A 14,559-nucleotide genomic window follows, 5' to 3' on the forward strand; every position below is an offset into this window, starting at 1 on the left:
CAAATGCAACTTTTTCTTCTCCACTCTTCACCACCAATCCTTGAGCTTTAGAAAATAAGTTTTATTGTACTTTTCAACAGATCAAGAGGTGTTTACAAGCTATAAAAAAGCAAGCAAGATTTCATTTGTATTGTGTATTTTTTTTCTTATTTGCATTATATTTTTTGTATGTGATCTTCTATGAGGTTTCTCTACCTCCAAAGTATTTCCGAGAAGGAGTATTTTCATAGTGAAGAGTGTACTCAGTGTGGATCCTTGGATTAGTCATCTCGTTGAGGTGGATACCAAGTAAATCCGGGTGGCAGCATTACTTTTAGTGTTTTCCACTACAACTCATCATTAAAGAAGCGATTGAAGTTAATCACCCTCCTTTAGCTCGCCAGAGTGTCCTAACATTAATGAGCTTGTGCCAAATTATCTCAGGGTTGTGAAGATTTTAAAAATCCTCATCTCCCTATCTAGGCTTTGAAATTTATGTCTAAGGGTATAGTACACTCAGGAAGTTCTAAGGAGTGTAATTGTCATGATTTGGAATGATTATGGGGTTCATAAGGCTATCGTGAGTTTTTGGCCAAAACTTATTGATGATCTGCATTGTCCAAAATTTTAAAATCTTGACATGATATGTACTAAGAGAATCGTACAAATCCTTTGGTGGTGTTGATAAGTAAATATAACAAGTCTAAACCTTTTAATGAGCTTGTGTCAAATTGTCTCAAGATTATGAAGATTTCAAAAACCCATAACTCTTAATCTAGACTATGGAATTCAGGTCCGAGAACATGGTTACACTCAGAAAGCTTCCAAGAGTATAATGGTCCTAATTTGAAGTGATTCTAAAGTTCTTAAAACTATTAGTGAGTTTTAGTTAAAACTCGATGATAGTCTTACAATGTCTAAAATTTTAAAAACTTGATATGATTTGAACTAGCGGAGTCTTAAGAACCCTTTGATAGTATTGATGAGTAAGTATAACAGATTTAGGCCCCTTAATGAGCTTATGCCAAAATGTATCAAGGTTGTGAAGATTTTTAAAATTCACAATTTATGTTGTGGAATCAAGGTTTGAGCACATGGTTACACTCAAGAGGCTCCTAATAGTATAATAATCTTAGTTTGAAGTGATTTTAAGATTTCTAAGATAATAAACTTGGGTCAAAACTCATTAATATTCTTAAACATCTCAGAAATATTATAAAACAAATTTATTATACTCCTCACATCTCTATGATTGTAACTATGTTCCTAGATATGCATTTAATAACATAGATAAAGAGTTGTGGGTTATTGAAATTGACAAAACTTTGACATATTTTATCATCGGCTCATTAAAAAGTTTAGCATATAATGGACAAAAATTTCAGCAATCAACTCATGAGTTATGGACCGTCAATTGCTAATAAAAGAGAGATATAATGGAAAATTATTATGTATTTTAATAAATATAAAAGTTAAGTGCATATTTTAAGTATTATGGAAATCTGACCACATAGTTCAATAAATTATCTATTATTTAATTTCTAATGGAAAGTATGTACGACATCCTCATGTACTATAGTAATGGCACATAGTGCAGTAATATTTTTTTTTTGACACTGAATATTTACTATTAATTTAGAGATGATCTATAAATTTTCTTATTAATTATTAAAATAAATTAAAAAATACGCGTAACGAATAATTCATCAGCCTAATATTTATCAATCAATCTCCCATTAAAAAAAAATTATTCAATTAATTTACTGAAATTAGCACTCAATCTGACATAAAACCTTAAGGAAAAGTCTACTGGGCAATAATTTCACTTCTGAATTCGGACCATAGATGAAGGTTCAAGTATAAATTTAATATTTAAATCAATAAAACTCATTAATATTTATTTAATATTAAATATATATAAAATCAAGAGTCTTAAATACTTGTTAATATTTATTAATAAATTTAAATACTAGTTAATGTTTATTAATAAAAATTATAAATAAACTAATTTATTAAATTGTATAATATTTAATTATAAATTCATTTTTTTATTCAAATATATAAAAATATAAAATTGTAACCAGCATCTGGCGAAACGTCCAGAGGCGGCATCGTGGTCGATGCTGTCACCCAGTACGTGTGATGGAACGGCCGCTTTTGACTCGGGGCACAGACCAGCCGAGCCGAGAGAGAAGCACTGCGACCAGGGCCAATTCCCATTATCCCCACCACCCTCGTTGCCGATTGGCTGGCTATTAATATATATATTCATAACAGCGGAAACAGCGAAAGGAAAGAACTAGAGTGATCAGAGCTAGGAAGAGAGACGGGAATAAGAACCAGACCCCCACCGCCGGACATGGAGAGCTCGTCCGATGATCATGTGATCCCGTCGCAAGACCACAAAACTCTCCTGAAGAGCGTGGCTCTATACCAGGCCAGTCTTCATTCTTCTTTTTCTTCACTTTGCTAAAGAATATTTATTTTGTGCTTAGCGCCTGGTATACGTGCAGTATTTACTGGAGACGAGCGTGTATCCGCGTGAACCTGACGCCATGAAGGAGCTCCGCAGCATCACGGTCAACCATCCCTTGTAAATCTCCGATCCCCTTTTCTTATCAACTACTTCTGCTATTACTTTTTACAAGGGACGACTTCTGTGCTACATAAACTTCTAACAGTATTCTTTTGCAATTTTAAAAGTATGTCGAGTATTCATTAAAGTTCAAAATAAATCTAAAAAATTCTCCTTAGATTTATAATTAACCTTTTTTTGAAATATGAATTTGGATAAGAATATGCTTGGCGCATGATACCACGCGATATTCATACGTTGCTTACTTGTGGATAGCATAAGTAAATTGCAAGGTAAACTATTAAATGGGACTGCATTATGGGAACCAGCTTTCTGCAGCGTTTGGTTGGTAGGTTCAATGAAAGTAAAAGTACAAATAAAGCAAACAACTTTGTTTCTTTGTTTTTTTCCCAGAAAGAAACATTTGTTTGCACAAACACTGAGCTTAATCTATATGTTATATGCTGTATTGTGTGTGGCTGCTAGAGATGGAAAGGGGTGAATAGTGGAATAATAAAAACAATTGAAGGAAAGTATGTAGTGAGTATAGCAAAAATGTAAGCAGATATAATTAATATAGCAAAATAAATGATTATGGTTAAGATTGAAAAACAATATAATAATTTGAAATAATACTTTCAATATAAGAAGAAAGCAAATAGTAAAAGGTCTTTTACGTAGTTTGATAGTCTTCAAGACTCTTACTCTATGAGTTATGGATCGGTAAGGTGAGTCACCCCTCTCAAATCCACTAATTTCTCCTTTTTAGAAAGCTTTAGGAGGCAAAGAAACCTTTACAAAAATTATTTATAGTAAAGACAAAGAATAGAAACCGTGAAGACCTTATGTAGGGGTGTAAATGAAGTAAGCCGTTCATGAGCTATTCGAAGCTTGATTCGATAAAAGCTCGTTTGAGCTCGTTTAATGAGTCTCGTTAAGATAAACAAACTAAACTCAAGTTTCGCAATACTCGGCTAGTTAGCTCGTGAGCATGTTTGTTAGCAAGTTCATGAATCAACTTTTAAATGAAAAAATAATAATTTTGATATTGAATTTATAGATTTTACGCTCTACTTATTAAATTTATTTATTAGAATAAAATATAAATTTTAATAAGAATATTATAATTTTCTCTAAATATATAATTTAGTTTTTAATAAATATTTAAATTTATAATTTATATTTATTATACTCGTTTAGACTCGATAAAGCTCGAATAAGCTCGTGAGCCATGAATATATTCATTAAATAAAGCTCGAGCTCGGCTCGATTATAAATGAGCCAAACTCAAACATTCAAGAGTTCGGCTCGGCTTGGCTCGATTACACCCCTAACCTTATGTGTAAAACTATATCAAAAAACTACTTAATAGTGAAATAGAGAACATCAAAAACTAAGAAAGAAAATATTGCAACGAAGAGCATCGAAGATTGTTGTAGATGAAGCACTTGTGACTATGATTGATTGTATGGTTAAAGTGCCTTTGCATGATATTTATAGACTTGAACTTAGGGCTATAAACGAGCAAAGCTGAACCAAGCATTGTGTTGTTCAAGCTTTTTTGATAAGGTAACTAAGCTAAGTCGATCCAAACAGAGGTTAAAATGAACCAATCCGTTGAAATGACTTGATTTTAGTTTATGAGTTTGAACTTGGTTTATTTAGATGTTATCGAACTCTTAATTTAAGTTTGTTTAATAGTTTGAAACTTTTACATTTTTAAACTTGTTTTGTTGGTTAGTGCACTTTATATCACAAGCTTATTTGCTTGATTTGAGAGCTTGTATGCTTCACAAACCTTGTTCGTGAACAATGTTCACGAATAATTTACAGTAAAGTTGTTGCTTTGTGACCTAAAGGTCATGAGTTTGAATCCTGAAAACAGCCTCTTGCAAAAAGCAAGGTAAGGCTGCGTACAATGGATCCTTCCCCGGGACCCCGCATGGCAGGAGCTTCGTGCATCGGGCTACCATTTTTTTTATTCATGAACATTAACGAGCTAAATATATATGTATTTAAGTTTGTTTATTTAGTTTTATGAGTTATTCGAGCTTCTTTATTTAATTAATCTTCTGTATATTTGTATATTGAATGAATATAAGTAAGTTCTTACTGACTAAATACCAAGTTTGCTCACAAACGTTTGGTTCACTCATATCCCTACTAAAACTGATTACCATCAAGTGATTGATCAATTCTTAATAGTTAATTGATTCATTGTTCTCGGATCTTATCAACCGTGACTGTTATTGTCTTCAGTGAGTTAGTTGTTTATTTGTATTCTTAGTCAACTATAATTCTTTGTTAAGTCAACTCAACTATGACATGCTATCAAATTGAATCTTTCATTGACGGTTATCAATTGAGTCGATTGTTATGTTTCATAAGTCGATTACTCAGATAAAATCATGACATCCTTTGGATCACGAACATGTCATCTAATTAATTAGGTTTCCGAAATAATTTTATCTTGTGACAAGATCATCTAACGGTTTTTTTATTAGTTGACGGTTGATGATAAGCTTTGACTTAATAATCGAATGGTAATTACCATCAGTCAACTAACATGTTGTCTTTGAGCCTAAAACACTTGCCTCTTGGTTAAACCATCACATAAGTAAGAAATTTACTTGCACCCAAAGTATAAGTAGATATCTCACATCTCACCTGCTAAAAGTTTGTCTCATGGACTTTTTCAATTCCTAGTATCTAGTTATTCTTTACCTACCAAGACTTCTCGCCTGCTAAGAGGTTTCACATTTGGGCCCTTCCTTTATTTGCTTGGTATTTGGTCCACCTTGATCTAGTAAGACTTTATAATCTACCAACCTTTGTTGGAATTTCAAACTCTACCTATACTTTTGAGACTTTTTTTAATCAAATATCCAATTAATCTTAACTCACTTGGACTTCTAAACACTCTTGTTGGATTTTTCCATTGTTCCTATAATATTAGTGAGAAGGGCAGCCTTGGTGCAATGGTAAAGTTGTTGCCATGTGACCAAAAGGTCACGGGTTCGAATCCTGAAAACAGCTTCTTGCAAAAAGCAGGGTAAGGCTGCATACAATAGATCCATCCTTCCTAGGACCCCGCATGACGAGAGCTTCGTGCACCAGGCTGCCCAATTCTACACTTGTATATTTGGCACTAAATGTTACTACAATGTTGATTTAACGTTAAACCTTTTGCTAACTACATCAAACAATATGTTCGGGCTCGATTACTTGGTGGTGATTACACCAACACTATATTTCTAAGTTACCTTGTGGGGTAATATGTATAACTTATAATGTTAAGCATGAGTGTGCTCCAATACAATTCAAAAATATATGTAGTGTACTTCTAACAATGGTTTTTCACATCAATACACTCAGAGTTATATGAGAAGAACTTGATAATAAAAATTAGACAACAATTTTTGTATTGCTCTTCAAGTACCTAAAACATGATGTGATAGGTTATTTATACTATTCTATGTTGGCTACTTTGTTTCTTACAAAATCTAGAATCTTTTTCTGTACTTGTTATCTTAGAAAGCATATCCTTGAATAATTTGGAAGCTTCCTTTGAGTCAATGTTGGCATGGTTAACACTTCCTCTCATGCTATCTTTCTTTAATGTTTCTCTATCTTACTCAACATTTCTCGTCGCTTGACAAGCTAACTTGTAGTGAGTCCTTTAGTAAATAGATTTGTTGTTCGCTCCTTTGTCTTCATATATCACATTTCAACTTCTTGTTGTTAGACTTTCTCTCTAATGACGTGATAATGTACTTTTGTATGTTCTATTCTTGCATGAAAGGTTGGGTTCTTTGCTAAGTGTATTGATTGGTCTGCTTTTGTTGTTTATAAAAACACCATTGGTTTTGTTGTATGGAAATACATATCTAGTAGTGAATTGTCGAGTATCATCATCTCCATCATAGTCAACATCATAATAGCCAAGTAAATTGCATTCTTTTATCCTTTCTTCAAGATTAATGACACCTAACATACCTTAGTATTCCTTGAACAATTTCTAGATGCAACTTCTCCGGGGTTTTCATGTATTGACTCTCTACTCCTACTGCAAAGGAGATCTTGTCAAAGTAAAATAAATTATACTTCCCACCAATTATGTTATATATAGAATCATTCTCCTAGTCTTTTCCTTTATGTACACATAATGTTGCATTCACCTCCTTTGTTGTTGATATCCCACTTGCAATCTAACATTTTCATTTTCTAATAAATTTGTGATATACCATTGTTGACAATGAAACAAGTCTTCCTTTGAGTGTTCTATCTCTAGTCGAAGGAGATGTTTTAATTCTCCGAGCTCGAACATCTGAAAGCAAACTAATAAATTTTCTTTAATTTGTAAAATTTTTCTTCAAGATCACTTGTAATTATTATGCCATCCACAAATACTAACACCATACATAGATTAATTCAAATAGGCTAGAGTTTGCTTATGTCATTTTGTATTAATTTTATGTTAGAAATTTTGTAATTTTGTCACTCTATGTTTGCGAGCTTATTTTAAACACTAATTTGCCTTCCTCATTTTACATAGATATTTTGGCTTACTTTCATATCCTTTTGGTTGATTCAGATATATTTCTTGAACTAATTCTCCATGTAAGAAAGCATTCTTTTTGCCTATTTTCCGTAACTTCTCCAATCTTCACTAACTACAAATACTAGTAAGATTCAAACAATAGTGATATTTGTAGCTTGACTAAACATATATCATAGTCTAGTCTATATTGTTGAAAAAACATCCTAAGCAACTAGTCGACCCTTATATTGTTTAATTGACTAATCTAGTTAATTTTTTTATTTTATATATGCAGAAATCTCTTCCTATGTTGTATTCCTCCATTAAGGACTTAATGATACTTCCTCATATATAGTGGATTCTCTAAGGTTGTCTTCTTTGGATAACATTGCATTAGTAAACTTGGGATTTGACTCTTGTTTCCTCCTTGACGTATATAGTAGCTAGCTAGATCCTCCATCTTGTTGAAACCTCGTCTCACTTAATTCCTTGGTTTGTCGAGGATTCTAAATGGGCTCATTTTCTCTTTCATCTCTTTTTCCTTTCGTTTTGGGAATTCAATATTTTTCACTTAATTCCTCTCCCATTTCTTGTAGTTCTATTTCCTGTGAATCTAGTAGTGCTTCCTTTTGAGATGTCCTCCAAGAAGATGGTTTATCAAATAGTACATCCCTTGAAGTATAATGTTTTCAAGTGTTAAGATCACAACATCTTCATCCTTTCCATGGATGTCATACCCAATAAAGATGCAACGGATTGTCCTCTTAGTTCTTAGTGCAAGGGAGAAGACATAAATGTAACACACAAAACGAAAGACTTGAAAATGACTTATGGTGTTTAGTGTTCCACAATTTTTTCAAAGGATAAAGATACCCTAACTTAGCTTGGGGAAGCCTATGCATAACATGGCTTGCTATTTGCTACTCATTCAGTCTAAAATTTTTTTGGGACATTATTAGCTTGCAACATGCTTCTACAAGATGTCTTTTTTTTTTTTTTTTTTTGCAATATCATTTTAATGCATAGGATATGGACATGTTAATCATCATCTTCTTTTATTTTCTTGTAACTAAGTATTAAAGTTGATCAAAGTATATTCCAATATTCTAAATGGCGGCCGAGGTGGCACTTGCGTAGATGAGAGGCGGGCATCAACTGCACTTTCTTTGCCTTAGGCGGTGCTTTAGGCGATCAAAGATGAAGCGAGGTCGGTGAGGCTTGCGAGGCGGCGGGTGAGGTAGTCAAGGTAGTACGTGAGGCGGTCAAAGCCAACAAAATTTTAAAAACCCTAGATATATTAATACACTTTCTCTCCCTTCCAAAATATAAATAACTCCATCAACTCACCAAGCCATCCACAACTCACCTCCTTCCGCTTGGAACCACCCCACCACCGTCATGCTGCCGCACCACCACTGCCGCCATCGCTCGTTGCGACCACCACCACACTAGGTTAGCTTTTATATATTTCTAATAAGTTCTTATTCCCGTTTTTAATCTTTTATTTATTATTGAAGATTAATGATGGAAAATGAGAAACAATTGGGCATGAAATTGAATTGAAAGTCTAATGATATTGTTTGGGATTATGGGGTGTTGTATTGCAAAAAAAAAAAAGATTGGATTATATGCAAATTGTGTAAGAGGCTTATTAAGGGAGGAGTTTATTGGATGAAGCATTATATTGCGGGTATTGTAGGACAAGTTGAAGCATGTCCTAGAGCATCCGACGAAGACAAAAAAAAAGAGTAAGATCTTATCTTGAAAATAGCAAGAATAAGAAGCGAGAAAGGGTGGAAAAACTAAATGAAGAGATGATGGAAGTAAATATGTGTTGATATAGAGGATGATGATTGTCAAGTGGAGGGAGATTTTTCTAAAAAGAAGTCAAAGCACCTCGGGCCTATTGATAAGTGGACTTTCACAATCACTTGTTGCTATGTTTGATTGAAACTTTGAATTTTAAACTTAGGCTATTGGTAAAAGTTATGATATTACTTTTTTAGTATTAATATGGTGATAAATCTTTATTAATTATTTGTTAGTTGCATTTATATATTTATTTGTACCTTATATATATATTGTATTGTATGAAGCTTATTTATGCATAAATATAATTTAATTACATATATTACATAAAGAATGCTAACTATTTATAATATTACATATAAAAAATAGTAAAAAAAAAATCAACCGCTTAGGCACTATCTAGGTAGTCAAGGTGGTAGGTGGTCACTGACCGCCCCCACCGCCTACCGCCATTTACACCAGTGATATATTCTTCTCCATTATATGTTCTTAGGCATTGAATCTTTTTGCCTTTGTTTTTTTAATATATTTTCTTTAAATTCTTTAGTGTTTGTTAGATTCTTTAATTTTTCTTTCAAAAAGAAAACCTTATTTATAACTGGAGAAATTATCAATGAATGCGAACATATAATACATTCCTCTGATTGATTACTTAATGGATCCAAAGACATGAGAGTGAACAAGGTGCAATGGTTCTTTTGTTGAGAATTTTGAATCTTTGAATGATAGTTGGTGTGCCTTACCATATTGGCATCCAACACAAAGTGAGTCTTCTTTGATGTCGAGTTGGGGAAGACCCCCTTGCATCTACTTCTTCATCATTACTTTCAATTTACTATATCCACCATGTCCAAATCTTACAGGGCACAAATTTGCTATCCTATTTTTGTCATTTTGTCCACATAAGGTGACTTTGTAGACATAACACAGGCAAAGTCTAAACATTGCCCTTCCATTATTAGTATACCTGATAGTCTTAAGTTTTGATACATTTTGATGTTCTTTGAGCCAAACAATACATAATTTTCTGAAGAATACGTTTGCAACAATATATTCTTCTTCATTCCTAGTATATGAAAGACATGTTGTAGTTGTTGTTGGTTAGAATTAAATCGAGGAACAATAGTTGTCATACCAATATGAGAAATTTGATAGTCTGGAATCATCAACAACCACCACTATTCGGCCTTCTCTATATATTCCATTATATTTTATAGCTTCTCTTTATCACTAGTTATGTGATTGAGCAACCCAAGTCGATGATCCAATCTTTGTTATAGTCGAGATGTCCAGGATCAACTACCACCAATGTTGTTTCTCTATTTGTTCTCTTTACAAGCTATAGAGTTGCAATGGATGCTTCTACATCCCATTCTTCTCCATTTTGGTATTTTTCTTGGGTAACTACATTACTTTCTACTTTTATCTTTAATTTATAATTTTTAACATAATGACTTCTTCTTCCACAATTAAGCATCTTCCAATATTATTTTTTTATTTTTATTATATTCATAGAATCGCTTATCTTTTTTGGTCCCTTTTCTATCTTCTTTATCCTTAAAATACCTATTTTTTGTTATCAAATTATTTATATTTAATCATTCATATGATTGCATTGGCCAGTTTTTCTTTTTGCCACTATAGACTGCTTCTTAATCAGTCTTTACTAAGACCCTAGTTATTTGCTTTACCAAGGCTTGTTAATCAACACAGATTTTTTTTAGTTCAATCAAGGATGATTTATTTGGCCAACCTTGAATTGCAGCAAAAAACATGGGTCTCAACTAATCAATAACAATTCTTCTCATTCTTGATTATTATATTTTAGAAGTAAAATCCAATTCAAAGATTTCTTGACAAAGGGCCTTTACCTTGTTTGCCATGTCATGTTAGGCTACCAATAATAACTCATCTTCAAAGAACTGCAATCTTGTGTTCTTCCTCTTTGAGATCTTTGTAAAATTCTCCCACGATTCTTTTGGTTTTTCATCTTTTATATGCTCCAACATGTTTTATTCAGTTGTAGTTTTAATGGTAAAATAGCCTTACCAACTTTAACATTTCATTTCGTCAAAGCCACTGCTTCTAGTGGTTGCTCAACAACCTCCCAGAATCTTGGCCTACACTGCCCACACGTTGTAATTTTGATTGTTGAGTTTCTTATGCCTCCAACAACTTGAAGATCACACATCGTCATTGTCAACATAATATATAGTACAAGCTTGAACTGCTAATGACAAACTTATATAAAATAATGCCCTCACCGCTAACAAGAAGCTCTTTTGAGCCCTGCTTTGATACCACAATGTTGGAGTATATGAAAAGAACTTAATAATAGAAATAGACAACAGTTTTTGGCTTTGCTCTTTAAGTAAATTAAATGTAACAGCATAGTCTATTCTATATTAACTATTTTATTCTTACAAAATCTAGAATGTCCGTGACTACTTTGTTTCTTACAATCTAGAATGCTCATTAGAATTATGGACTCGTATCTAAAATTTTTCTAGCACATCTCTCAAGACTTACAAGTTGTGTTAGTTGTAGATCCTTGAATAATCTAAAAGCTTCATTTAGTTGGCATCGATACGGTTACCAGAAAGGACCTCAAATAGCTTATTAAGCCTTGGGTGCAACTCAATGTAATTTTACTCAAAATAGTTAGCTAGTAGAAGCCACATTTGTGTATGCTTCCAACGCTCCAAGAACTTCTTATGTGAGAATGAGACTATGGCTGAGTTGATTTGGGTGGAAAAATAAGAGAGGGAGAGGAAAAGAGAGGGCCAAACTCATGAAGTGATACATGGAGATAAAAGACTAATGCTTGATGATATGTAGCATCCTTGGATCTTGGAAAGTAATTTTTTTTTTTGTTTCTTTTTTATGCTTTTTCTCGTTGGAAGCAAGATTGTTGCTAAGCTTTGTGCGAGCAAATTCCTCCCGGAGTTTCAACCCTCAGGAAATAGTTGTTAACCACATTAATCAAACTCGCTTCTACATCACAATTAGCAAACCTACAGATTCCTGCAGCCGAGTATGATGTTTGACTTTCTGTTAATTATTCTGATTCAAATATAAATTTAACATGAGTAGGAATGGCATCGCTACAGCAGCAGATGAGGCTCAATTTTTGAGCATGCTTCTCAAGGTGATGAACGCGAAGAAGACACTGGAGATCGGTGTATTCACCGGCTACTCCCTCCTCGCGACTGCCCTTGCCCTCCCGGACGACGGAAAGGTATCACCTACATCTCACAATATGTCAAATGCTCTGCTTTGGTATACAGTTCTCGTTGCTTCAATATCTCTCATAGTTGCTCTTGTTTGTAGATAATAGCCATTGATGTAAACCGAGAGTTCTATGAGCTTGGGGTGCCTGTGATCCAAAATGCCGGGGTTTCACACAAGATTGACTTCCGAGAGGGCGAGGCTCTACCCATCCTTGATGAACTGATGAAGGAGGTATGGCATCTGAGCGAGCCACTTGGTTGGATCCATTTCTTCGCCAGTTTGAATAGGCATGCACGGATCATTGATATGTGCACTTATAAAACTGCCCCTAAATTTTGGGCCCTGCAGGAAGGCAAGAAGGGGTCCTTTGACTTCATCTATGTTGACGCTGACAAGAATAACTACATCAACTACCACTCGCGGGCGGTGGAGCTCGTGCGGGTGGGTGGCATCGTCGCCTACGACAACACGCTCTGGTACGGTTCTGTGGTGGCACTGCCAGAGGAAACTCCCCCTAGCTATGTCATGCCTTTCAGGGATGACGTCATCAAGTTCAACAAGTACCTCGCCGCCGACCACCGCGTCGAAATCTGCCATCTCTCCATCTCCGATGGCCTCACACTCTGCCGCCGCCTGTCTTGATGTGGTGCTGCGTTTCGGTTGCTGCGAATAAGAGTGCAAGGATAGCAAATAAACTATGTTGGTTTCTACCGATGCAAGTTGGATGCTCAACTATATTTATTTCTGAACTTGTATTACTATTATTCTAGTGGAATTTTATTAAACTATAAGATTTACAAGTAGAATGTCATAAAATATTGTAGGGTTGGGCTAGAAGGGGGGCTGTATAATATATATATTTTTTCAAAAAAAGTAAAAGTATTAAAAAATTTATTAGATATATAGCAAAAACAACCTTATGGTGGTATTTTACTAAATCAAACACTTCATTTTCATAAATAGGGTGTGAAATAAAGATTGGAGGATAAGATTCAGTAGAACCTCGAGAATGTATTAATCCTGATTTAAATTAAATTTGACAAGTCTAAATTTATCAGTAAGTTTTAATCTAAATTCACTAATAATTATATAGAATCTAGATTATTATTATTATTATTTTTACATGATTATAATCACAAGAGCTTTAGGAATACATATGCAAAGATGATTATATTCACTTTATACGTTCCTCATAACTCGTCTTAGATTATATCAAGAAAGATAAATCATAAAATTAATTTATAATCGATCGTCAAATAATTTAGAATATTTTTTTTAAAGGACCATCAAATAATTAGAAAGTGGAATATTTTTTTTTCAAAGGACAGACATCTTCGAAAATACATAATGCTATTATTGAGTGTATATAAACTAAGTCAATTACTGACTTTGGGATAAAATTACATAAAATTGTATTTTTTTTAATTTACAGTAATCTATCTAGCGTGTGAAATAAATGTCAAAAAGACATAGTTAGACTTGTAAGAACGCATTTGTACTCACTTGAATTGATTTAGATATGTCTAAAGCTATGTACTAATTTGAATTGATTTGGATAAACCCTAAAGTTATCAGTGAGTTTTACCAAACTTTACTAATGAATTTTATTAGTAAGTTTTGATAAAATCTCACCAATAACGTTACACATTCAAATCAGTTAAAAATTGGACCAATATATTTTTATAAGTCTCTTTAGTATAACCATATCCTCCAACCTTGATTTCACACCATAGATAAGGGGAGGGATCTTCTGGACCGCTTATTCCTGGTCCCCCTGGACCGCATATTTCATATAAAATCTTGTTCATGTACAAAACGCATGCACGCATGTTTGCACAGAAACGTGCAAACGCACAAAACCCTAACCTCTCGACCTCCTATGGCCCCCCTCCAGCATTGCCTCCCTCCCGCGGCCTCCAGCGACCTCCTACGGCCTCCCTCCAATGTCACCTCCCTCTCGCGACCTCCCTCCAACAACCTCCTATGGCTCCCTCCAAATTCATCTCCCTCCCATGAACTCCCTCTAGCGACCTCCTTCCAGCATCGCCGCCTCCCTCCTGCGGGCTCCAGTGTCTGCCCCGACCTCCCTCTTGTGACCTCCCTTCAGCGGCCTCAAGTGACCTTTGCGACCTCCAGTGGCCTCCCTCTCATAGCCTCCATCGGCCTCCCTCCTTGGCACCATGTGGAAGAAAGCGAGGACCTTTTCGGTTGTTGCTTCTGCCATTTCGCTAGTGTAATTAGGTAATTATGGTTGAAAAACTTCTCAGTTATTGCTACAATTTTGATTCCCCTTTTCATTCGACCGCTTGGTTTCTATCTCCTCCTAGTCGCTGTTCCTGATTTAATCTTTTTTGTGCTGTTGATCCTTCTTCGTAGCTAATTCTAAGCGGTTGGTACTGAATTTTATACTTAATATGGTCGCTAT

The 14,559-nt window shown here is 34.3% G+C and overlaps 1 protein-coding gene across 1 annotated transcript; it reads left to right on the forward strand.

Moving 5' to 3' along the window:
• Window positions 1-2,236: 2,236 nt before the first annotated feature.
• Window positions 2,237-12,934, forward strand: LOC121985272 (caffeoyl-CoA O-methyltransferase-like). The gene is made up of 5 exons (XM_042538615.1): window positions 2,237-2,416; window positions 2,493-2,572; window positions 11,997-12,141; window positions 12,234-12,365; window positions 12,483-12,934. The coding sequence occupies exons 1-5, from the start codon at window positions 2,339-2,341 to the stop codon at window positions 12,774-12,776; spliced, it is 729 nt and encodes a 242-aa protein (XP_042394549.1). The 5' UTR covers window positions 2,237-2,338; the 3' UTR covers window positions 12,777-12,934.
• Window positions 12,935-14,559: the final 1,625 nt, after the last annotated feature.

This window comes from Zingiber officinale, chromosome 5B (genome assembly GCF_018446385.1).
Source record: "Zingiber officinale cultivar Zhangliang chromosome 5B, Zo_v1.1, whole genome shotgun sequence".
Classification (NCBI taxonomy): Eukaryota; Viridiplantae; Streptophyta; class Magnoliopsida; order Zingiberales; family Zingiberaceae; genus Zingiber; species Zingiber officinale.

Excerpts from the sequence above, each read along its gene's own strand:
- LOC121985272 (XM_042538615.1), top strand. The coding sequence starts at position 2,339 with ATGGAGAGCTCGTCCGATGATCATGTGATCCCGTCGCAAGACCACAAA. Across the intron at positions 2,417-2,492 it reads AGAGCGTGGCTCTATACCAG|TATTTACTGGAGACGAGCGT; the intron begins GCCAGTCTTCAT and ends GTATACGTGCAG. Across the intron at positions 12,142-12,233 it reads CCCTCCCGGACGACGGAAAG|ATAATAGCCATTGATGTAAA; the intron begins GTATCACCTACA and ends TCTTGTTTGTAG.